Source organism: Pseudochaenichthys georgianus, chromosome 7 (assembly GCF_902827115.2).
Source record: "Pseudochaenichthys georgianus chromosome 7, fPseGeo1.2, whole genome shotgun sequence".
Lineage (NCBI taxonomy): Eukaryota > Metazoa > Chordata > Actinopteri > Perciformes > Channichthyidae > Pseudochaenichthys > Pseudochaenichthys georgianus.
This window is the reverse complement of record NC_047509.1, coordinates 4,810,895-4,837,819: the sequence shown is the minus strand read 5'-3', so window position 1 is coordinate 4,837,819 and position 26,925 is coordinate 4,810,895. Positions and strand designations below refer to the sequence as shown.

The 26,925-nt window shown below is 41.8% G+C and overlaps 2 protein-coding genes across 2 annotated transcripts in view; both read left to right on the top strand.

Moving 5' to 3' along the window:
- ada (adenosine deaminase) overlaps nt 1–26,925 on the top strand; it is a 333,413-nt gene that overhangs the window by 128,125 nt on the left and 178,363 nt on the right. The gene's annotated exons all lie outside the window — the stretch shown is intronic.
- On the top strand, nt 2–26,826 carry jph2 (junctophilin 2). Its single transcript, XM_034087204.1, has 6 exons — nt 2–778; nt 4,069–4,885; nt 19,940–20,058; nt 22,754–23,670; nt 25,041–25,138; nt 25,238–26,826. Exons 1-5 carry the CDS (start codon nt 400–402, stop codon nt 25,119–25,121), a joined length of 2,313 nt encoding a protein of 770 aa, XP_033943095.1. The 5' UTR covers nt 2–399; the 3' UTR covers nt 25,122–25,138; nt 25,238–26,826.

Sequence of the window (26,925 nt, the reverse complement as noted above, 5' to 3'; positions counted from 1 at the left end):
CGACTGTCAGGAGATAGCTGGGTGGCAGGGACAGGGGAAAGGGGCTTTTCTCTGTGGCCCCCTGGAAAAAGCCATGTAAGATCAGTGGCTTGTCAAGAGTCAAGACAGAAGAAAATAATTCGATTTATCATCCAAATTTGCAACACAGAAGATTGACCTAAGAAGACACTGGAGTAAAAGAGGACACATTGAAGTTTGTATGAAGAAGTCCCGGAGCTTAATGGACACGTAAAACTACCCAAACCAACTCCAAGAGAAGAAACCCCCTTAAGTTCAGCACCAGAGATATCTGCCGACGGTTTTGATGTCAGGTGAAGGTGAAGTCAGACTGACGGTATCTTTAGCCACGAAACAGACTACAAACTTTACTTTCTGATCGCTGCGCACTTCGGGTGAGGCATGAGTGGAGGTCGCTTTGAGTTTGACGACGGTGGGGCTTATTGTGGAGGCTGGGAGGGGGGGAAAGCCCACGGCCATGGCATCTGCACCGGACCCAAAGGCCAGGGCGAGTTCTCCGGATCCTGGAACTACGGTTTCGAGGTGGTGGGGGTCTACACCTGGCCCAGTGGAAACACCTATGAGGGGTACTGGTCGCAGGGCAAGCGTCACGGCCTGGGAGTAGAAACCAAAGGACACTGGATTTACAAAGGGGAATGGACTCATGGCTTCAAAGGGAGATATGGCATCCGGATCAGTGTGGGCAGTGGAGCAAAGTATGAAGGGACTTGGAATAATGGGCTACAGGATGGATATGGAACAGAGACATATGCTGATGGAGGTGAGATCCAGATTCAAAACGCTGTTATAGTGCGACAGAAGTCCTTACTCCCTCTGAAATGTAGAGGAGTGGATTACACCAGTGAAGAACATACTTAAAAGTGATGACAGGGCTTCTAAAATGTAAAAATACTTAGTGACAAGTGGAAGTTCTGCATGCAAAATGTAAATTAACAAACTAAGTAATTATTTTTCATTTAATTAAGGTGGAGTGGGACACATTTTTACAAACTGTTACAATGAAATGAATTACATTATCTTTTTATTTAATCATTGAAATTAGTACTTTATATACCATACTGTACTGATTGGCAGCTAGTTAAACAGCTTTTATTTAATGGCAATATTTTTACATTCTCAATTTAAAAAGTACGAGATCAGATTCAGATTCAACTTTATTGTCATTACGTAGGACATGTACTAGTGACGAAATGTAAGTTTAGGCATCTGACCAGAAGTGCAACATAGCAGTGCAGGAGTCTACATAATGAGAATAATAATACATGGCATTTTTATAAATAGAATAATTATAAATAGGCTATAAACAGATGAATATATACAGTGTAAACGGCATTGACAGTAAAAGATATAAACAGCTGGGTGGTGGGTATGGGCTTGAGTCTATCAGCGGGCAGAGTTCAGCAGGGTAACAGCCCTGGGGAAGAAGCTGACCCTGAACCTGCTGGTCTTGGCCCGGAGGCTCCTGAGGCACCTCCCCGAGGGTAGGAGGATGAACAGATAGTTTGCAGGATGAGAGGTGTCTTTGAAGATGTTGTGCGCCCTCTGCAAACACCCTATCCCCTGGATGTCCTCGATGGCAGCGAGTGGGACACCGATTATACGTTGGGCGATTTTCGTCACCCTCTGCAATGCCTTCCTGTTGAGCATTGTGCAGTTCCCATACCAGGCTGACATCAAATACATTTAAGGGAATACAAAATACAATGTCTGCCTCTGAAGTGTTGTAGATGAATGAAGTAGTAGTAGCAAATATACATTCTGAAATAATAATAACAAATAACATTTATAAGTACTTAATACTAAAGTAAATGTATGTAGTTACTCTCCACTACTTACATTAGCAGCTGCAGACCTGTGCAATGGTAGGAAGCATCGAGATCATTTACTTTAGTTTAACTGACTCCTAAATACTCCCAATTACTATACCTAAACCAATATAGCAATATATGTCCTTGTTGATCAGAAGTTGTGTCAAACCTGCAAAGAACACCTGTCCGATAAATGTAGTGAAGTCAAATGAATAAAGTCAATAATACAGAAGTAAAAAAGGAATCAAAAGTGTTTGTGTAGGTACAGTGCTCATGTACACATATGTTCCCCTACTGAGTTCCACTACAGTGTGGTTAATGTAAAAGTACTGTAGCTAAATCCTGATAACTAAGTTATGCAACATTAAGTGTGGCCAAATGGTCGAATGCACCAAGTTCATTGCAGGCGGTGTGCAGACATATTGCAAACAGAACAGTCTGTGATCCTCATGTTCGTTTGTGATATCTGTGCGTAACCTGAAGAAAATATCTCCCTGCTGCTGTCAGTCAAGAAGAGCTCGCAGGAAATCAAACCCTGCAGGATTCTTTCCATTTCGTTAAACTACGCCGTCAACACCAGTGGTGGAAAACATTTACTGAAGTAAAAGTAGGAATCCTGACCTGTAGAAACAATCTGTCACGAGAAGAGGCTCTATGTTCAAAACTCTACTTGAACTATCTTTATCTTAATGAAGTAGTGGAAGTACTGATTATGCAGAAACATGGCACCTTCGAGTTATGTTATAGATAACTAACTAACAATTAGGCAACTGATGAGCAGAACGTTCATGTTGTTTAAGATACTATTGACTACGTACGTACAGTAGGCTAGGTATGTGTTGTCAAGTCCATAAAAAATAATATAATATGTTACGCTCTAATCAGCTCTTGTTGTGCATATTATACCAGAATCTGGAAAATTACTTTTAACTATACAATGAGATGTAGTGAATTTAAACGTACAACAATTAACTCTAAATATAGGGAAGTACTGTAGCTGGTGCAACGGCCCATAACTCTTATACACTGCTTATCCTCTGGAGTACAATATTTAGATTTCAATCTGCAGGGACGGCGCTCTGCAGTCCAGTGCCGTAAAGTACCTTAACAACGGTACTTGAGTAAATGTGTTTCTTCGATTTCAAACACTGAATTAACTGTTTTTAATAGGCTAACTAGATAACATCCAATCATAGATAACCTTCGGTGTCATTACAAACAATCCTGAACATCGAAAGTCGCCTTGAGTTTTTAATCCTTCGATATTCTCTCAAAGCTTCTGGTGCGATGATATCCCCCAGCACATTCATTTATGGCAGAGGAAACTAAATAGGTGAGAATATCAAATTGATCGCAGTGATCTCTGCTTGTAACGTATCAGTGGTTCCCCTCTTTGCCAGCTGACTCATCAGCTTTGAAGTCCAGCCTGGTGGAAGTCGAGGGGGGATGTGATAGCGCCACATGTCAGGATGTAATAATAGCCCCTCCTGGCCCCTCAGCTGAGGCCTAGCTGTCACTATAATCCATACTCGTGTCAAGTATAGCATGAGAGCAGACCTCAAGATGACTTTTCAGTAAGAGCATTAATGAACTTTTCACACGAGAGATATCCATGACATGCGGGCAGAAATAAAGGAAGGGCAGTTTTATATGGAGTGAACTATTTTAGCTCCAAGCCATGTTTAAAAGTCTACAGCCAAGCTAGCAGCTTAATGACGCTGTAGGCTAACATTAGCATGCTAACATACTCATAATTACAATGCTAACAGGCTCATAACAACAATGCTAACAGGCATAATAGTTACCCTGTTATCCATCTTAGTTTAGCATGTTAGCATGCTAACATTTGCTAATGTGCACCTAACAAAGTACAGTTGAGGCTAATGGAAATGTCCTGGACTAATAGAATATGTGTCCTGATGATTGCACTAGATGAAAAGCCAAAGTTTGTTATACTATCTAGAAAACCATAGAAATGTTACGCCAATCCGTCCAGTAGATTTCAACTTTGACTTGCTGGTGGCGGTAGAAAACGAGTCAGAGGATCACCAAAATTATCACGATTCATCCCCTGGGTTTAGTGAATGTTTCTACCAAATGTCATGGCAATTCATCTCATAGTTGTTGAGATATTTGAGTATGGACGGAAGAGGTGTGAAAAGCAACAGACATTGCTGTAAAAAGTATCCTGGTCTGTGTTGCAGGTAGAAAAGTATAACTTCCTGTTTTCTGATGTTTCCAGGTACTTTCCAGGGTCAGTTCACAGGTGGGATGCGGCATGGCTATGGCGTACGGCAGAGTGTCCCTTATGGCATGGCAGCAGTTGTCCGCTCCCCTCTTCGTACCTCCCTGACCTCCCTTCGCAGCGAACACAGCAACGGCACCGTCCTACAGCAAGACATCCCCGTCATCACCACCACCAACGCCTCAGGAGAGGAGACACACGTCACCACCCCCACCCAGCTGGGACCGTCCCGTGGAGGCTTCGCCCTCACGCTCCAGGTGGACCCAGAGGCGGTGAAACCCAAGAAGAAGGGCCTGTTTCGAAGAGCCTCGCTGCTGGGTAAGCTGAGGAAGTCCGAGTCAAGTACCTCACTGTCCAGCCAGAAGAGCAAGATCAGCTTCCTGAGGACCGAATCGGCTCTGAGCTCCAACGCCGGCGACACCCACTCCACCATCAGCATCGGGGACGGCAGCCTCGCCGGGGCGGAGGATTTCCCCCCGGTGGAGGCCGACATCGACGCCACCACCACTGAGGTCTACATGGGCGAGTGGAAGAACGACAAGCGCTCGGGATATGGAATAAGCGAAAGGTCCAGCGGGCTGAAGTACGAGGGCGAGTGGATGAACAACCAGAGACACGGTTACGGCTGCACCACCTTCGCCGAGGGAGGGAAGGAGGAAGGCAAGTACATGAACAACCTGCTAGTGAAGGCCGTGAAGAAGAGGATGATCCAGCTGAAGGGAACCAAGATCAAGCAGAAGGTGGAGCGGGCGGTGGAGGGCGCTCAGAGGGCCGCTGCCATCGGCAAGCAGAAGGCAGAAATCGCTGCTTCTCGGTAAGAACAGATTCCGGTGTTGTTGTCATATAGCTTTGGTGTATTTTGGCAATGAAAAACTTGAGTCCAAGGCTCCTTCAACAATGCAACATAAATATATATAAGACATAAAACAATACAAATAGTTAGAAAATAAACCGAATAGAAATAAAATAGTGCAAGAGAGTGTTGAAAGTGACCACAAGTACATGTGTGAGAAACAATGACTATTCAACCTAACCCTAGTCTGTACGACTCATGCAGTCGTCTCAATGCTTCTGAGCACCTGATGGCTCATGCTCGAAATATTTCTCTGAACTTTTATAGTTTGCTTCCACCCTGATTCATAGAAACAGCTACTGTGTCCTATCAGGCCAGTTACACTATACTGCTAGTTTAGGAGAATGCAGATTATAGAGAAAGGAGGGACAATGTAACGTGTTATATGAGGCATGTATTGCTCATTACTCCTTTGAAAAGGCCGACAGTGTCGTGCCACTGGCTGTGAGCCCAGCTGCAGCTGCTCTGTCCGGCTGTGCAGGGTGAAGCTGGGGTAAATGCTCAGACTACTGCTGCGTCACAGCCCCATCCTAAAGCTGAGGTCAGCATCACAGCTACACTCTGTCTAAATCAACCTTATACAGTTGAGGCCAAAATGATTAGCCCCCCTTCTGAAGTCAGACAAAACCCTTGATTTCTACATGGAAATTACCATTAACAACAAGTGTGTATAGTGTATTTGTTTCCAAAATAATAAAGACAAAATGTCCACCAAGTTTGATTAGGATATTTTATTGATGCACTGAGTTGAAACGGCAAAAATGACACGTCCAAAATTATTAGCCCCCTGGCCATTAATAGTCAATAGTGTACCTTTTCTGAGCCACAACTGACAACAACCTCTTATGGCGCGTTTCCACTGCAGGCCTCGCTCGGTTTGGTTAGGCCTTATTAGGCCCGGCTCACTTTAATGCTGCGCTTCCATTACAGTTTAGGAACTGGGGTAGTTACTATAGTAACGCAGTGTAGGCGGGGCCGTGACGTCATCTTCAGAAAAACAACACAGCCGTTAGCTCTTAGCACTCAGAGCTCACAGCTCCTCATATCTGTTCAGAAACTAGACAGAAGTTAAACAAGTACAAACCACAGACTGCCTGTGTCATGGCGAATACAGTCGCTGCTTTATTTATGTCTGTATAGGCCGTTGTTGTGAATTTTGACGGTATATAACGTTAGCTTAGCCAAGCTACATTTAGAAAAGACGCATTTTAAAAAGTGTTTCTCTGCCGTCTGTCTGCAGACTTGTCAAAGCATTAATTCATGCCAGCGATTCTCTCTCTAGTTTAGCATACTCAGCCCGACTCAGCCTGGTTGTTCCTGGCCCTAGAACCACGATTTTATGGGGCCAGAAAAACTGTGAATTAGGACCCGCTAGCCGGTACTAGGCCAAGTGGAAACGCAACCAAAAGCGGGCCCCGCACGGCTCGGCACGCTTAAAGCGAGCTACCCGCTGCAGTGGAAACGCACAATAAGAGTAGTTATTTTGGCAATGGCCTCTTGAGGGATTTTGGCCCATTCTTCCATTGCAAATTGTTCCAGCTGGTCCAAATTGCGTGGTTTCCGAGCATGGACATTCACTTTGAGCACCCTCCACAGATTCTCAATAGGATTCAGATCTGGGCTCTGTGCGGGCCACTCCAGCACCTTGCTTATGGTGTCCTTTAGGAACTGTTGAACCCATTTTGATGTGTGCTTTTGGGCTTTTGTTGGAAGACCCAGCAAAGACCTAAGCGAAGACTAAGAGCAGATTTTTTCATGTTATCCCTCAAAATGTCATGAAGCCTTGCACCCGAACAAGGCTCCTGTGCCTGAGGCTGCAAAACAGCTCCACAGCATGATGCATTCTTAGGGTTGAAGGCCTCTCCCTTTCTTCGCCAAACATAAGCAACATCCATGTGCCCAAACAGTTCCAGTTTAGTCTCATCAGACCAAAGCACAGACTTCCAAAACTCATCTTTACCTTCCAAATGTTCACGGGCAAACCTCAGTCCGGCTCTGATGCCGCTCTTTGAGTAAAGGGGTTCTTCTGGGACGATGGCCCGGCCTGTAGCCCACCACGAAGAAGAGCCCTCACAACTGTGTTCCTTGAAACATCAACTCCAGAAGAGGCCAGGTCGGCAACAATCATCTTGGCAGGTGTCCGGGGATTCTTGCTGACATCTCTGACTATTTTCCTCTCCAGAGTTCTTGACATCTTGCGCTTTCGACCACGCCCAGGTTTGTTTCTTACATGATTTGTCTCCTTGTACTTCGCAATGATGCAACGCACAGCAGTTCTAGACACTGTGAAGCACTTGGAAATAGCAGTATAGCCTTCCCCCTTATCATGAGCCTCCACTATCTTCTTTCTGAGCTCAAGACTGATTTCCTTTGTCTTTGGCATATATTACTACACATTGGAGTAGTAGTATAGTCCCTCTCAATAAGGTATTCAAGTGCCTGTTTCTTGGAGTCCTTTTATGCCGATTGAATGCCCAGATGTGGCTTGAATGTTGATTGGTTGATTAGGTGTGGCTTGAAACAAACATTGGGAAGAATTTTAGGAAAATCTTCCATAACTCCTGGGGGGCTAATAATGTTGGGCTCAACTATATGTATATCATAATGCAGCTCAGAATGTCTCTATGGTTCAGAGGCACTCTAAATGCAATGCACAACTCAAAATACTATGCGAGAAGTATCCCAGAAAAACACTTTGTGGACCTTCGAGGGGCTAAGCATCAGTTTGTCTAAAATAATTAATTAAATTGTGATATTTCCAAAACCTAAAAGGTTATTTAACAACATGTATAGCAGTTCTGAAGGTCTTTCCTGAATAATTAAACACTCTGCTCCCCATCTGGAAAATATATTCTTTCTGCTGAATGCCGAAATAAGATTATTAATTTGTAACTTAAGTATTTGTATTTTCATGCAAAACATGTTTGGTTTTTTATTGTAAAAAAGGAGATATGTCTGCCAGGAACAATATAGTTGAAACCAGAAAAGTTCAGTTTCTTTCATGTAACAGATATAATATTTTCTTTATTCGAATCATTTCAACAGTGTTTAAAGATTCTGGAAATATCTTCAGAACATCAGTTCAATCAGGAGAGACGGTTTTGATGTAATAATACATATTTGTTGCCAGGAATACACAAATTGTGCAGGAGTATCATTCGGGAGGGGAGAACCGATCCGATGAAACCCCCCTTGGGGTCTAGACACTGGTGGTGGTGAATAGATGGGGTCGGTCTGAAGAGGAGGGGCTTAGCTTGACCCTGGGTTCAGAGGGACAGGAGGTGAAAAGGGGGGAGGGGGGTTGCGTCGAGTCACCTGAAATGACAGCTGTCAGAGGTGAGAGCAGATTTAAAAGGTTTAGCGGAGCGCTATGATAGGCTTGTGGGAATAGAGCGAAGTGATTGGTTAAGCTGGGGAGATCACTTATTGAGGGGAGAGAGAGTATATCATAGACATAGTCAATTAATGAGAAAAGAAGGTCTTCCTGGTTGAACTTGCGCTGAGCTTCATTAGTAATGTTGGAAGCTTTATAGAAACTGTTGCTTAATGTTGAAAGACACAAACTGGGCCGAGCTTCACTCAAATGACACTGAAGGTAATTGAGGGTAAAGATCATGTAGAGACAAGAGGCACTACAAAACTTCACTGACTCTGGCTGCTCGTCGAGTCAACTCCCAAAACAGAAATCACCACTATTATGTTTATTTTACACCGTATTACAGATAAGAAATAATTAGCGCAGTGGCTACTCTTTACAGTCAGAGTTTTTCCCACAGGATTTCATATCACGCGCTGAATAACCAAATGTTCAAGCCCATCATGATTTAGATAAAAGCTAGATAACCTTTGACTGTTTTCACTGCAGTTTTCACAATTTCAACACACATTCCTCCCTATGTGACTCAGTTTCTGTTATGAAATCTGTCTGAACTGGCAGAATATACTACGGCACTTTAACAACCAGAACTGGACTAACTTTTAAAGCAGACCTGTCCCATGTTACAGCTGTAAATATTAAAATATTGTATTTAATGTCTTTGTGGGTGTAGAACTGGTGGTATTAAAAGTAATAGTAATATTTGGTGAGCTCAGCCTGCAATACATGTACAGCTTGTATTTCAATACAACCTTTCTAAGACATTAAGACCTTAATGCAACACAAGAAATAATTTTACTTTTAGTAAATCAAAGAACAGAACATCTCTGGGCTCAAACTAAATACAGTCAATATTCGGAAAAAGTATAAATAATAAAATAGTAAATAAAACAAAGATTGTAGAAACATTTACTCTAATACATGTTCACCAAAATCAGGCTCTATTGGATCTTCAAGAGGATCAACAAGTTAAAATGTTTCAGGACTAATGTCTTGGTGTTGAGAATTAAAGTAAATACTCCCTTGCATTTCACTTCAACAAAGGAAATTGTGACCAGAAAATATTGCACCTATGGAAATAAAATTAGCAATACAGTATTAGCATGTATGGTAATTTCACTGAGAACGGGACAGTTAGGTGATTTCATCTTAAAGTAAAGGTGTATGCTCACAGACAGACGGACGGACGGACGGACGGACGGACGGACAGATAGATAGATAGATAGATAGACGGACGGACGGACAGACGGACGGATGGACGGACAGATAGATAGATAGACGGACGGACGGAGGGACGGACAGATAGATAGATAGATAGATGGACGGACGGACGGACAGACGGACGGAGGGACGGATAGATAGACAGACGGACAACGGACGGATAGATAGACGGACGGACAGACGGACGGAGGGACGGACAGATAGATAGATAGATAGATAGACGGACGGACGGACAGACGGACGGAGGGACGGATAGATAGACAGACGGACAACGGACGGATAGATAGACGGACGGACAGATAGATAGATAGATAGATAGATAGATAGATAGATAGATAGATAGATGTACGGACAGACAGACAGACAGACAGACGGACGGACGGACGGACGGATAGACAGACAGACAGACAGACAGCATAGATAGATAGATAGACGGACGGACAGACGGACGGACGGACAGATAGATAGATAGATAGATAGATAGATAGATAGACGGACAGACGGACGGACAGATAGATAGATAGATAGATAGACGGACGCATCAGAGTGTTGGGGGGCAGGTTCAGCACCCAAAGCAGAATGGCAACAAACAACCTGGCAGGGGATGAGTGGGAAAGGCCGGTTATATACTGCAGACTAACGAGGGAAATGGGGAACAGGTGAGCAGCTGGGAGGGGTGTTACCAAGGGCAGAGGAGAGCAAGAGGAAACAGGGACAGAGAGGCAGAATGTGACGAAAACACAATACTTGACTGTCAGATCAAGTCTGAAACGTTTCTTGCATCACAGCAGCTACAAATGCAACATCAACAAGGATCAATATTTAACACAAGGTGCAAGGAACAGACATTTTTAGTTTTAAGCAACACATAGAAAAGTAGAACATGTTATCCATAGTGGACCATCAAACAGGGATGTTAACATTGGTTTCAAACGGCAAGGAATTGTGAGACGGTAAAGGATGGTCCAGTGTATCCTATGCTAAAGGAGATAAGAAAGGAAGCATCGAAGCACCTTTCCTGTCATCCAGAGAATTCGACCAGCTCAAGCCCGTTAAACTTGCAGGTCATTTCCCTAAGAAAACAAGAGCTAATAGTGTCTCGCCAAGAGTTTGATGGTAAAACCAAACTCATAACAGTCCAATAGGACTCAGTTTTATGTGTCAAATTTATTGCGCTATTTTTGGACAAACAAATTACCTTTGCAATTAAATCACTAATTGTACGTACATAGGATAAAAAGGGCAACAATAACATGAGATTACATTAATAACATAGAAAGACAATGTGAATCTACAGCCAGGAGACACTTAGCTTAGCATCACTAGCCTGCGTCTCCAGAGGTAATAATACAAGCCTGTCAGAACTTCTTAAGCTAACAACTCATCTAAAATTATAATCAGTGCATTCTGTAGTCAATTCATAAGAAATCAATAATTCATGTGGTGTATTGTTCATATGTGCACACGTCCACCGTCAGCTAGCTATGCCCGTACAAGGCGTGTTGTTTTTCTCCACCGTCGCCTTCAGCACCTGAAATAAACTCGGTGTTTACAGCGCTGATGGACTGCAGAGCGCTGTCCCTGCAGATTGAAATCTAAATATTGTACTCCAGAGGATAAGCAGTGTATAAGAGTTATGGGCCGTGGCACCAGTGCTTCCAGCTCACCTACAGCACATCCACAGGCGCCTGCACAGCTCAGTGTTTACGCAAGCTTCCAGAAACACCCCGGTGGCCTTAACTAACCAAACAACCCCTCATAGGAAGCAAAGTACTGGAAAACCAGGGTGTACTCGCATATATCGTGAATGTGTTAGCCAAAATAAACTAAGCAAAACAGAAAATAGGCTACTAACAAATACAAATAAATAAGTGAAGAGAAACACAGTTAAGGAGCTGTATTCATTTTGTGCAGAAAGAATATTATTATTAACACTTTAAGTACGTTTTTCCAATAATACTTTAGTACTTTAACATAGCATTTGTAATGTGACATTTTAACTTGCAATAGAGTATTTTACATAGATGTATTTTCTATGTCAGTCGAGGACCTTAACACTGTAGTCACCTCACTAACTAAACATCGGCCACTCTTGGCTGTTCCTGCATGTTGAATGGAAATCTGTTTATTATACAAGCAGTGGAGACATGACACATCTGTTCCTGGCAGTGGTTTCATCACTTCATGATCCTTCGGCGATGAAGTCGACGGTTCAGAATACACGTGTGCGCTGAATGAGATGCCAGACCTGTCCTCTGCAGGTCCGTTAGCTGACTGGCACTCAGACGCTCTGTGGACATTGTTCTGATGGGTGGGCCGGCTGCATGAGGACCTGTGTGGCAGGGCAGGGTGTACATGATGCACACACACACACACACACGCACACACACACACACACACACACACACACACACACACACACACACACACACACACACACACACACACACACACACACCCTGTATACATCACTTCAGGGGACATTACATTGACTTACATGCATTTCCTGGAGACTTCACCCTAAAATTAATGATTCCCCTCATGCGGACCTCCATTTTGTCCCCATAAGGGAGGCGAGTCCCCACATGTGACTATGTAAACAGATTTAGGTCCCCACAAGTATAGTTATGCTAGGCCACACACACACACACACACACACACACACACACACACACACACACACACACACACACACACACACACACACACACACACACACACACACACACACACACACACACACACACACACACACACACACACACACACAGAGGAGCCCTGACTAAATATGGGCAGGTGCACTCTTGCTGTATCACAATCGCAGGGGAATGCAACAGCTGATTATCTCCCCTCCCCCGGCTGCAAAACCCATTTTTCCTGCCTAGTCACAGACACACAGCCAGACTGTTTATAAGCTGAATCCCAGTGTTTGTCTGCATGCCTATTGAGGGGTGGGGTGGGGGGGTTAAAAATATATTCCATTACAATAACTCATTTGAACAAAGTAATCAGTATCCTGATTACGTTCTGTTACAACACAGAACAGTGTATTGTTCTCTTTTATCCATCCCTTTCGTATCTTCTTGTCTTTCATCCTTTTTATTTTAGTTCATCGATGGGGACTGTCCACGACACTATAAATAAATAAACTAAATAAACTAACCTTAGAAAAGAAGAAACCAAGATATGTTGTTCAAAGGACCTTCTATGCTAATTTTCAGGTTCATATTTGTATTTTTGAGTTTATGGCTTTAATGTTCAAAAAGGTCTTTCTTTTTCTGCCTGTGCTTATGCCGCTTTTCACCCTCTGTCTGAAACCCGAGCCCAGTCTGCTCTGATTGGTTAGCTGGCCAGCTCTGTTGTGATTGGTCAACCGCTTAGAGATGTCCCGCCCCTTGGCCTGTCCCGTACAATGTGTTGGAGCGCTAGCCAATAGAAATGCGAGTGTTACATAGTGATGTCCCTATGGTACAGAAGTAAACAAAGGAGTTCAATAGAGGCGTTTCAGACAGGGGGGGGGGGGGGGGGGGGGGGGGGGAGAAACCCATCTGGATTTGCAGACCATTGACATGCACACAAACCTACATAACACACTACGGGATAGAGAAACCCCCAAAAAGCATGTTTCTAACTGGCCATGATGATGAACTGGAAGATTAGTTTTGGTATCATTCTACACTTTTGAGTGTTTCACATTTGTTCCAGTAATCTTATGCTTTCTTATTGTGTGCCTTTTTGTATGTTACTTAATCCCACTACGTGTAACCCTGTACACCCTGAAGCCAGGCTATCACCTATAAAGCAACTCTCTTTTGTCCTGTTTTAGCAAAGCAAATACAAAATGGTGCACACCTCTGCTTGAAAACAGCCGTCTGCTCGCTGATTTCGTTTCTCTCACCCGCTGCTGTCGGAGATCTCGGTCCATCTTGCGTCAGCAGCGGTGTCAAATGGTTCCACGGGTATAAATATGACACAGCTCATAAGCAAGTGCTTGGGTATAAAGGCTTGGTGTATATATGTACCACACCTAGCTTTAGTTCGGCGGCTTGGATTACATACTGTACTGCTGATACGAGCATTTTGTGTGTAGCATTTGTAAATAGAGTTCAATTCTCCCCACAGCTCAGGACTATTTATCACATCTCTGTTGCTCTGCTAGCAAGATACTAAATACGTACTCAAGCTAGCACACTCTTGAGGAATTGTATTTTAATAAAAAAAAATGTAGGCTATAAGTATACTTTACTTTATAGTACTTTTTCCTGCTACATCTATTTGAACTTTGGTTACTTTTCACGACAAGTACAACATATAATAACCACATTTTTGATTATTGATTTTTAAGCATGGTGGATACAAAAAGCTAAAAAGTGAAAAACAAGCCCCAAATTATCAATCCAATTATATAAATGATATTGTTCATACGCTCCTTTACTTATCGCATATATAAATACTTTTCTACTTTTTGAGGGCGTGACCTTTACTAGAATTTCTACTCTGTGGTATTGATCTTAGTACTTATGCATGTATTTATTATGTGACCTCTTTGCAATGCTGCTTAATGAGGTTGCGATTAGCTTCTAATGTACACTTATTTTGTGAAGTGATTTGATTATAGTCTGAAACATTTAGTCGTCTTTTTATAGACACTAAATTCACACACTCTTTCTCTCGCACGCACACGCACACACACACACACACACACACACACACACACACACACACACACACACACACACACAGTTGAATAGGCCCCTCCACAAAGATAAAGTGGCACATGCCAGAATGACAGAATATCTCCTGCCCTCAGCAGCCTTTCGAGACAACTGCAGCGTGACACAAAGCAAGTGGTTACAAAGCAGCAGGACGAAGACAGGCTTCTCCATTGTGCACCGGCTAAAATAGGATTTGTACAATTGTTCATAGCTTTAAATGTTCAAGGCTGCTGACGTCTCATTCCTCCTCAGAGTACAACAAGAATCCTTAAGGCAGCCCTAAAGGCACAAAGGCTATTTAGGTCACAGTGTCAAATGTCATGTTGGGGTGCAGAGACGCACTGCAGCAGTTATACAACTTCACGGGCCGGGCTGGCTCATTCTTATCTGCATCACCTTCATTCTGTTGTTCGAAGGAGGGCTGCAGACATCCAGAGTTCACTTTAAGAGAGCAACGCTGCTTCCTTTGTCTGCTCCCTAATAATAGTCTTAACTAAAAAAGGACCATACAGCAATCTTTTCCTCATTTTTGGCAGGATTGTGTTTCTTTTACCTCAACTACCAAAAATAACTTCCATTCCCTTATTATTGGAGTTAAAGCACCCAAAGATCCTAAGAATCCACTCCAAATAAATACCTATTTATTTGACGTTATCTGTGTTTTTGGCGATTGTCTCATTTGTATTGTCATTCACTGAACTTATAATTTAAAAGATATACCTGTTTAAGATCTTGTTTTTTATAACACCTAATTTTAAAAGCCGGTATGGCAGTTAATGCAGACTTAATGATATATATTCAGTACACATAAATGATGCAGACTTCATGATATATCAGTACACATAAATGCCAGTGGCAAATCAATGGATGTTCTTGTTGATGGTCGACATAATTCTCCCATGCTTTGAGCAATGCAGGCAGATTTGAGAACCTATCCCCACAGTGGCCATATACACATATATGAAAACACAGCTCAGTACTCAGCTGCTCTTTAATTCCTGGTGGTTGTTTTCAGTGAATGATGCAGCATCACTTCACTGGTTATATATTAGGGTTGAATCTGTCATTCCTTTGCAATGATAAGCAGGGTTGAGCTCGCACTCTTCTCTCAAGGACACAGGATGATGCTTCACACTCTTCCAGTCTGAGGTTTGTGCACATCTATGGTGCTGAAAGTAATCCTGGTGATGCATTGAGACACCCACACACACACACACACACACACACACACACACACACACACACACACACACACACACACACACACACACACACACACACACACACACACACACACACACACACACACACACACACACACACACACTGGGTTATGGGAAGTTGCCGCTTTCACTTAAGAGTGATGGAGGCCACTGTGCTCTTGAAGACCTTGAATGCAGCAAACAGTTTTCAGTAGCCTTCACAGTCTGTCTCTGAGCTCTGCAGGCACCACTGGTGACTTCAATGAAGGCATAGCAAATGATTTTATAGTTTATTCAAAGGCAATGCATCCTATGTTAACCATCAAGTACATGTATTGTTGTAAAAAGTATTATATTGCATCTCAAATGTTGTGGAGTATTACGTGGAATTAATGGATACGAGCATTTTCTTTAAACATATCAATGAGCCACGATTTGCAGGCAGCCCTGCACATCCCGTCTCACACTAACGTTGGTTCTTTTTTAATTATAGTGCATTACTTTTTAGTGCGAGTACAACAATGAATGAGAAAAGCCTGCAACCTTATCCATGAATAGCTGTGTCAGTAGAATGCTATACTGCAGGGGTGTCAAACTCAAGGCCTGGGGGCCTAATCCGGCCCGCAACTTCATTTTATGTGGCCCGCAAGAGCTTGCAAAGAATATAATACGTTTATTATACGGTTACATGCTACTTTACAGTATATCTATATATGTTCATTTTAATTAATTTCTTATTTTATAGCTATTTCTTATTTTTATTTTTTATTGATCCTTAATTGTATTAATCTGTGTGAATCTGTGCTGTCCTGTTTTTCAATCTTACCCTGTTGCTGTTAAACTACTGAATTTCCCCACGGGGATTAATAAAGCTCCATCTTATTTTACAGAAGCATGTTGCCCATAAACTGCATGTCCCATAATGCATCTCATTTTGTGACATGCGCACTGAAGAGACTTGCAATTATTTGCCCTAGACTTCTGCTTTCAGACATAATTACAAAGTTATTACCCTATCCAATAAAAATCCAATGCAGAGTCAATAATATAATACATTATTTCATATATATTATGTATTTATATATGTATATTTATATAGTTACAACCGGCCCTTTGATGCTAATGTGGCCCACGATGAAATTGAGTTTGACACCCCTGCTATACTGTATGTCAAATACACATTGGATGTATGTGTATACATTCAGACACGATACTCACTTTATACATTGCTTTCAAACTTAGAAGTGTGTTTCTTTGATGTGTTGTATTAATGGTTTAGTTTGTGCTGTTGTCTTTGGGAGTTGTACCTAAAAAGCTTGTTGCTAAAAAGCAGCTGCTGTTATTCGTAGCTGTGCTTTATTGAAAGATGTCCGTGTGAATATAAAGGGGGTGTGTTCGTTCCTGGAAGACGACGGAGGTGCTGACGGTGTGTGGGCAGGTGGAGCTCATCCATCTCAAGCAGCGAGCCTCGGGGGTCTCTAATTGTTCCAGAGGGAAGCTCCTTCCCCTCTGAGTCTTCAAGTGGACCAGGAGCTATATTCAGCTCGGTGTAAAGTTACAGTATGTCAAGTATCCACAGAGTAATCACAATCAGTAATTCTCCCAGCAGCAGGCTTGAACTCTCTGCACGGAAATGATATATTTGTTCAGTGTGTTGTCTACTTTGGTCCAGACTGAATTATCCGTAAAGGATAAGCGGCCTTCAAATTTGGGAGAGATATTACAGTCCCCATCAGGATGAAGCCTGCTAGCCTCCTGACTTTTTATTACCACCATCAGCCCGTTAAACCTTTCAGTTCTTTTGGTTAAATATATCTGCTTACATAAGATCCATTGGCACGAGTTATTGTAGGGATCCGCATGAATAATGGTACCACATTCATGTTCCTCAAAGAATGAACTGCGACCCCTTTACTTTTATCTAGAGATACCATCTGGTCAGAAATCTAATGTGTACGGTAATTGAAAGTTAGACAGCGTGTTAAGTGTTAGCACAACTATTAGCGTTACTTTAACACTTTAATACTCAACATTGTGCGAATTATTTTAGCATTTAGCTCCAAGCAATGCATCAGTCAAACAACAGCAGACTCTTGTGTTGGTAATTTATGATAAGATAGCAAATTACTAATATAATAACAATGATGATAAGAATTAAATATTGCTACTCTCGTGTGGATTTTTCTGTAAAAATGGTCTGTAAAGGCTAAATACCCAAAGTTTCTCTCCACACATCTCCCCACCATTTAAATTGTCGGTCCAAACTTTTCTGTAGCTTTATGCATCACTCCTGACCCCTCTCTGTCTCTGTCACATACAAGTATGTATGATGTGTGCTGATGGATGTTTTAGTATCTTACAGCCATAACTCATTGTCCTGCTTGGGGGCGATGAAAGTATAATTTATTTCTGTTCTAGTCCAACAGCAGAAAAGGACACCTCCTCTCTCGATAGCTAATGTATTATTAGCTAACGGACAGGGCGTTTAATTAGCCGTATGACTTGTAGCCACCGCGCCCTGATTGAACACCATAAACAATCCCCTGTACTGCAGTCAGTTTGGTTAAACTGCCATCTCTTCTTAAAGGTGGGGTAGGTACGTTTCAGAAACCGGCTCGAGATACACTTTTTGCTATATTCCATGGAATGCTCTTAACATCCCGATAGCAATGAATATCTGAAGTGCTTTGACAAAAGAAAATGTCATCTGTAGAAGCCGTAATACTGTAAAAAGCGACTAAAGTAACTGGATGGCCTACCTGCCTGTCAGCCTTCCATCGGGGCTCAAATTTATCTCGTGCCCTCATTGGTCATGTGCGCGTTCGTGTGTGTTGGAGGAGGGGCTCTGTAAGGAAGTGGCAGATTTTCTCCGGTTGTGTATTTTCAAATTCTAGCGATCTCGAGCCGGGTTCTCAAACTTACCTACCCCACCTTTAAGGTCTCACATTCAACATCCATCATTTGTTTAATCAGAAAAGATCAAGGTCAACGTGCATTAAACGACACAAAGATAAAACATAATATAAAAGTGAAATCCGAAGTCTAGTTATGCATAATTCATTTTCAATATTACCATGATATTGCATTATCAACTTTGAATGAGTCTTTAACACGCTTATTGTTTAGAGAACACAGGTTGTGATATTTAAACTACAACAAAAACGTGTTCGCTATCCATTCATCTGTATGTTTCATGATCATTTCAATAAAAGATTGGTGTAAAAAAGTAAAATATGTGTTTTAAATTGCTATTTTTTTCTCAATCGACTATCCAAAACCCAGGATGTTTATTTTTGTAATGGCAAATATGTTACAGTGTGTGAAGCAGGCAGGACCCAAATACAGATTAAAGTGAAAATTCCTTTAATTCAAGGCTATAACAGAACACTCACCGGAGACTTACAACACAAGACGAACCGACAAAGACAGACAGACAAACCAGAACTTAAATACACACAAGACTAATCACACAAACAAGACACAGGTGAGGAGGGAGGAGAAACCACCAGGTGAACACAATCGGGTCAATTAGACACACCAGGGAAACTAACGACAGGCAACCACAGACAGATTTAAAGAAGACACAACGCAGACAGAAACAGGCAAGACGGGAGGTGAAGACCTTTCAAAATAAAACATGAGCCAAAAGACAGAAAATGACAAGACAAAATACAGACAGATCGTGACAAAATAGTCACATTTGAGGAGCTTTAGTGCATTTTTGCTTCACCAAAATAGTTTTTGAGGCCGTATCTCATTCTTTGGTAGCCTACTCGTTCCCTACCTGTTGTCGATTCATGTAATCTAAAAGTCACGATTAGAGTGAAGAGAGTCTCATTCAGAGAGAGTGGGCACTGGCTGTTAATTAAGAATTGAGAGCAGCTTGATGTGATTCCCCTCTCTGCCAATAAGGGTGTGTTTCTATTGTTCTCACAATCATTTCTTGTTTATCTGGTAGCTTGTTGGTTTGATAAGGTTACACCAAATGTTCTCATTCAACTGTCCAGAAGTGTCAAGTTGTGAAGAGCCTTACGAGTGTTGTAATCTAATCAATTGTCATCATTATTCTTTGAGCAGATTTTATAGCTGCAGTTTGTGAATATTTTAGACCTACACTGTAGGAAATACAAGCTATCTTCAATGTGTGAATGTGGTGCCACCTTATTATAATAACCTTTCAGATGTATGCATACATACAGATAACATAATCCAATCCAGTCCAACTTTTTTTATATAGCACATTTAAAAACAACAGAGTTGACCAAAGTGCTGTACATAAAAAAAAATAGAAAAAAGCAGCATAAATACATTTAGACAAAACCGATAGGACAAAAATAAACTAATGTAAAAGCATGAGACAATAAAACCATACTTATAGCCACAGACTGAAAACCCTCGTACATGAAGTAAAAATAATTTAGAAACATAACAGTAACCTGAAGATATCAAATCTGTATGAGTTGTGCCAGTGACTGATGATCTGTGATCTGTTCCCCCGCAGGACGACCCACTCCAAGGGGAAGGCCGACGGAGCGGAGCTGGCGGCTCTGGCCTCCAACAACGAGTCCAGCATCGCCCGGCTGGTGTCCACAGAGCTGTCCCCGTCCTTCTACCAGCCAGGTCAGTGGCTCTGAGAGGAAGGCTGAAATGGTTTATCATTGGCTATAAACACAAGCAGTTATTTTCACCTGACTCATATTCATCCATTTCCATTTCATCGTTTATTTAGCAGGGACAATGCACATTAATGAACACTTAAAAAAACGCAAATAGTGTGGGGGGGGGGGGGGGCAGTCCATGTAAACATTTATAAAAAAAGCACATACTTTTATCATCTTTCTAAAGTCATGAGTGCTTCTCTTACGTGTTTCGTATAACTATGAACTTCATACAAATAAAACAACATATTTGTTCATCTACAGCAGAGAAACCTATGACATCAATATTACAACTGAAGGAAACAATAATAAATCAGTACACTAAAGTGCTGTACTTAAAGGTATGTCATTTATTTCAGATACACTTTTTGTTATATTCCATGGAATGCTCTTAACATCCCGATAGCAATGAATACATTAAATGCTTTGACAATAAATATATTAAAAAATGTCATGTGTGGAAGCCGTGGCGCTGTAAAAAGCACGACCAATCATCTGAAATAACCCTGCTAAAGTAACTGGATGGCCTACCTGCCTGTCAGCCTTCCATCTCGTGCACAAATTTACCTCGTGCCCTCATTGGTCATGTGCGCGTTCGTGTGTGTTGGGGGAGGGGCTCTGTGAGGAAGTGGCAGATTTTTTTCCGGCTGTGTATTTTCAAATTGTAGCGCACTCGAGCTGGTTTCTCCAAAATGACCGACCCCACCTTTAAGTACAATGTTTAGATACTTTACTTGAGTATATTCCTTTTTCTGCTATTTATACTTCTACTCCCTTCTATGTTAGTGGGATTTATACTTGTTCTATTTATCTAATAACTTAAGTTACCTCACAGATTCAGATTCATACTAAGAAAACAATCCAAAAAAACATGTTTGATGCAATTGTTTGGATAATGATACCTTTATTGATCTACTTGAGGAATAGGCAAGCTACTGAAGTATGCAGGAAATATAAAATACAGCTACATGTCTCCCTAGCTGCAACCTTAAAGCAATGACCAATGAAAGCATCACTAATGATTATCCAATAATATGATATCCATTCTGAAATGGGCCATTCTGCATCTTACTATTTATACTTGATATTGATAAGTTATACGTTAAATTAGAAATGGATAACTTTCACTTGTAACAGATTATCTTTACACTTTGGTATTGCTGCTTTCACTTAGGTAAGTCTTCCACCACTAACCACGCTGTAGTTTATAAAGTGTCCCCACTTGGCGCCGGCAGATCCTCGGCTGAGGCTCTGCACAAGGGTAGTCGCATCTTAATGTCTAAAAAAGGAACCTCTTATTGGGTCGAAGGGATCATATCAGTTTCATTGCGAGTCTGGCGACACTCACACGTTCACACAAAAGCACCACAGCCATTTTGGAGCCTCTTGCTATTTTCTCCTGCTTCCTCCCTCAGCAGAGAGCGTCATCTGACAGTAATGTTTCCGAGAGGCTAAATGAATTGTGTCAGAGTAATACTACTAAAAGACAAGTCCTGCTATGAATTGAACCACTGACAAGTATTCTCTGTGTGTCCAAACCCTCGTATAACGCCTTTCTCCGCGCCATACACCTCAATTGCTGTCAAAGAAAGAAAACTGTCTGTTAATATCAGCTAAATGCAATGTAATGTTAATAGCTATTCAAATCACTTCATCACAAACTGATGCATTTCCTTGATTACCACGAACACAGACAGTGTAGTTTACTTTCATTCAATCACACACTCCGTCCTGGAGCCCCAACATATCACTATAGAGCACCAAAAGCACTATTACACTAAACACTATAGTAAAACATACCATTTACACACGGCATCTATTGCACGTCTGTCCGTCCTGGGAGAGGGATCCCTCCTCTGTTGCTCTCCCTGAGGTTTCTCCCATGTTCCCCTTAAACTGGGGGTTTCTTTCTGGAAGTGTTTCCTTGTACGATGTGAGGGTCTAAGGACAGAGGGTCTAAGGACAGAGGGTCTAGTGTCGTCATACTGATATTCTGTACACACTGTGAAGACCACTGAGACAAATGTAACATTTATGACATTGGGCTACATAAATAAACATTGATTGATTGAACCCCTAGCTATCTTTGGGATTAATTAAGTCCAGCTATTAAATGATTGTAAAAGGGACCCATTGGATTGGTAATTATGCAGCTAAAGACCAGCTGCAGAAGTAAACATGAATTAAAAATAGCTCTGAGAGGCGGGCTTTAATGCATTGGTTTAAGGCTTTTCATGGGAGCTGGTCAAACAGTAGCCTCAAAGCACTGAAAGGATATTAAAAAAGTAAAAGCAATGTCTCTTTCTAGAAGTTATGATCTGGTTAATCAATATTAACCCATGGTTTGTTGTAAAAAAGGTAAAGTGTGTATTATAAATGTCCCTCTAACATATTAATATCTGCTCCATAGCTTCTCTTGGACTTAAAATCTCATTTTCCATTTTCCATTTATATATTCAGTTTAATATGTAATATTCCATCCCTCACATACGTATGTTTTGTTATTGTTCATTTGTAAATTCAACATGTATATTTTCTACTTTCTTGTTTATTTCTGCCATGTCTTTTATGCTGCTGCAACACCAACGTTTCCCAAATTGGGATCAATAAAGTTCTGTCTTATCTCGTCTTGTCTCTAATATCCTGGTCTCCCACAGGTCCTGAGTATCTGAAGAAGAGAGTGATACATGAGAGCATCGAGGGAAGTGAGACCACCGAGACCATCATGCATGAGCCTCTACTGGCGGAAGAGGAGCCCCTGCCCACGCCACCAGAGAGCCCCCTCATGAATGAACTGGACAACCTCATGCCTGGCTCTTCCCCAGCGCGCACCCCCTCCCCCAGCCCAGGCATCATCAGCAAGGAAGACCCCAAGCTCCTCAGTCCAGGAAGCTGGAACGAAGACAAATCCATTAAAGGTGGAGGCAGTAAGGGCAGCAGTAAGTCCAACAGCCGCCCCACCACCCCAGCAACCTCTGCCCCCCCCACGCCTGAACCTGAGAGCACAGAGGCCCCCGGCAGTCGTGGCCCTTCTCGCACCCCCAGCCGTCAGAGCAGCAAGAACGAGCAGGGATCAGACCTGGAGATACAGCCCCTGCAGAAGTTTGATTCAGAGGAAGCAGCTCCAGATGTTGTTTCTGCACCTGTTGCCTCTGTAAGGAATAGCCTCATCTCTCAAGATGAAGAAGAAGAGCCGCGCCCCTCCTCCAAAGTGCCGTCACGAGCCGCCACCCCCGAGCCTAAAGCCATCGAGGTCAAATCTGAAAGAGCTCCATCAGTCCGGGAACGAGCGCCGTCCGTCTCTGAGAACAAAGTGGAGTCGAGAGAGGCGAGCAGGCCGGCCAGCAGAGCAGAGACAAAGCCGTTACCGAGACGACAGCCGAGCCCAGCTCCGTCCCCAAACCCTACACCGACGCCTGAACCAGCACCAACGCCAGTGGAGGCCAAAGCCATCGTGGCCAAAGCCATCGTGGCCAAACCAGCGGCGAAGGTGGAGCCCAAAGCAGAATCCAGACAGAAGGCCATGGCGTTGAGCCGGAGTCCTGAAGTGCCTGCTGAGTCTTTAGAGCTGGAGGTAAGACAGCTGATAAACACAATGACACACATTTGATTATTTAGTCATTTTAGCTTCAACTACAAAGTCAGCAATTGTAGTCAATCCAAAACGTTGGTCAACACAAATATGCAAAAAACTGTTGGACATGTTGCCATTTAGTTTTCAACTGACATTCATGATCCCCCGCAGATAAATCCTAGTCAATTTGACGATCCTCAATCTTTTCCTTGAGCACCACCACGAGGTTCACGTTGGTGGTTTGAAGTCAAATATGTGGATTCATGATTGGAGAATGTGTATGATATTTACAAGATGAATTCCAAATCACTTTGGTCTTTCCCTTACCTTTCCCCTAACACATAATTGGACTAATTTAATTCCTGTACACACACAACTGTACAGTGTGTAGTGATTATAAGCAAATGTTAGCATGCTAGCTAAATAGAGATGCCACATTATAACTGCCAAGTGAAAAAAGTGCATCTCCCAAAATGTAGAAGTATTAGGTTATAAATTACCTCTGCTTAATCACAAGATGTGAAAATATCCAAGATAAATCCAGATTTCTACTCTTTTAGGAAACTAAGGAACAAGCAGTTGGACCTTAAAGTCTTCCCTTAACTCATATTTAACAGATTTAATATGTTAAATGTAAAACTACAGGAATACAGCCGAGAGCAGTGGTTCCCAACCTGGGGGGGGGGGGGCAAAGATCGCAGGGGGGGCGCCAGGCCTCAGATGATTTGAGGCCAAATATCATATTTAGACTTTTTTTTTTTTTTTTTTACATATAATTGTAAAGCAATACACGATTGTCACTAAAAGCCTTGTCTCTACATTACAATAAAATGTAAACAATTATTGATTAATTAATTTTAATAAAAATTCAAGTTAGTATTAAAGGCATAAAAAGAAATGTATAATTCTTTCTTTAATAGAAATGTTTCTTCTGCCCGTAAAGTGTCCAAACCAGGCTTGTCTGGATAAGCGCATTTTTAAAACATAGTCATTGTCCATGCCGGTTTCAGTTGGATTATTTGTCACAGTTGCTCCGATCAGTCTCCTCCATTTTGTACATTATTTACGATTTTTGAATCCACATAAAAACATCGGCAAAATCCGGCTTACTTTGAGCATGTGTTTTAAACAGTTTATAATTACAGCAGTCTTAACAATTGATAAATTAACTTAAAAAGGAACAAGCTTTGACCATCAATTGCACATTGATGTCTGTCGGTTTCCCATAATACTACAAATGTTTACTACAAAAAAATACCCAAAGATATTTCTTGCGTAATAATTGTTCCAAACTGTTCAGGTTTCTACACATTCACAAGATGGTAAACTGCCTTCCCTGCCCTCATGTCTCATGTTTACTTCTCTTCAAGGGCCCGAACACCATAATGATATGCATGGTCATCCTTCTCAACATTGGCCTGGCCGTTCTCTTCGTACACATTTTGTCATGAGACATCGTCCACCTCAGGTAATTAGTAAACAAATAAAATGTGATTAAAATAATACAGAATACAAACTTCAGGGAATAGGGAGTCTACTAAAATACAAATTGTGTTTTAATCTGCAGGTCACCACTCTGCGGAAGTGTTGGAGAGAGACGCCTCCTCCTCAGTTAGGACCACAGATAAGAAAATAAGAAGAAGAAGCCTGACGCAGATCGCCGCAGCTTTTCTAAAGGTTTTTGCTGGTGTGACTGAGGCTATGTGAAGCTCCTCTCTTTCCAGAGGATTGACGAACTGAAGGACATGAACCTGATTCAGAACGTCTGGATATGATGATGTTTGCATGTTAAAGTCGGGGCTGGATGGTAGAGTATGTCCTCCGTGCTTACACTGGAGAAGCAGCGCTAAAGAAGTCACATGTTTAACCCTTCATTGGCACACACTGGCCGATTAGACCGGAAAGATAATTACACTTTGTCACAAGATGTGTTTGTATTATGGAGAATGTTAATAACATACCAACTGAATATTCTCTCCACTTTGCCTTAAACTTGAGTGAGACACTGCAGCAGACGTGTGAAGATTACTGGTATTATTGTTTTAACGATCTACAATGTTCAACAGGAACCTGCTGAAATACTGCAATCCAACATTAAGCCAGTCTTTTTGTTTTCATCTCGCTGCTGTTCCGTCTCTTCCAAAGCATGTGGAGCTACATTTCAGCTGATGAGACTGTGGTGTCCTACACTGTGAACCGTTCTCTTTTCACTGGGATTTATATGCATTATTGTCCATTTGCTGCTTTGGTTTGGGAGCTGTAGAAAAGGGGGCGATAGGAAGCTTATGAGTGTCACAGTACTGTATGTTCCTGTTGGGTTTGAAATGAGAGCTGTGTATGTTTTGCAATAGAATGAGCAAACAAGAGAAAGGATTTATGTTAATAAAAAAAAAACCACTGATGTAAGTTCCTCAATTTACATCGATACACAACAGAAGGGGATGTTTTGGCCTGTGAACTATTTGATGTATGTTTTAGTGTAGAAACCCGTCCGTTCTGATTCACTATGCCTTATTTTCAGGGCGTTTTAGAGACAAATACGTCAACTTGTGTACGCATGAGGACACTGTATGCGTCTGTATTTGTGTATCATTTTGAAGTGCACATCTTTTCAGCATTCAAAATATTCTGTTGTATGATTTTTTTTTGTCAGAGGCAGTTATGCAAAGCTAAATTAATTTATTTCCCAAACAGTAGAATTGCCTCATGAGATGGAGACAAACATTGAATGGTTCTTAACTCCATGTCTTACAGTGAGAAGAGCACCCTCCAGATAATCTATATTATCTTTGAGCCATTTAACACATTGCTTTTGAGAAGAACGAAGGTTAAAACTTTTAACATGCATTTCCTTTGCAGATGAACAAACTGGTTGCGAGTTGTTCTAACGCATAACATTTCACATTAGTGTTAATATATTTCTTATTTGGCATGCGTTTCTGCCCAATAACTGATCATAAATGTACAAAACCCCTTAACTACCAAAGAGGCAATTGAAAGTGCAATAGGAATGTATTAATTTAGGTCAGTGTAATGTAGGATCCATCTTGTTTTAATTACATTAATATCCCTGCTTAATGTCAAGAGAAAGCATTTATTTGTAACCGAACATGGTGAATGATTACAGAACTGAAAATAAAAAAAACATTTACAACACCCGTGAAAACACTCATCTCCTTACAACACTATTTAGCCTTTCCAATGCTGCTTTACTGGTTCCTAATGTATTGCTTTCAGTTTCCAGTCTGGGAACAT

What these genes read in the sequence shown, in the direction of transcription:
- jph2 (XM_034087204.1), top strand. Translation starts at nt 400, where the DNA reads ATGAGTGGAGGTCGCTTTGAGTTTGACGACGGTGGGGCTTATTGTGGA. An exon ending in CCCGTCCTTCTACCAGCCAG is followed by an intron (nt 20,059 to 22,753) that starts GTCAGTGGCTCT and finishes GGTCTCCCACAG; the next exon opens with GTCCTGAGTATCTGAAGAAG. An exon ending in CTGAGTCTTTAGAGCTGGAG is followed by an intron (nt 23,671 to 25,040) that starts GTAAGACAGCTG and finishes CTTCTCTTCAAG; the next exon opens with GGCCCGAACACCATAATGAT.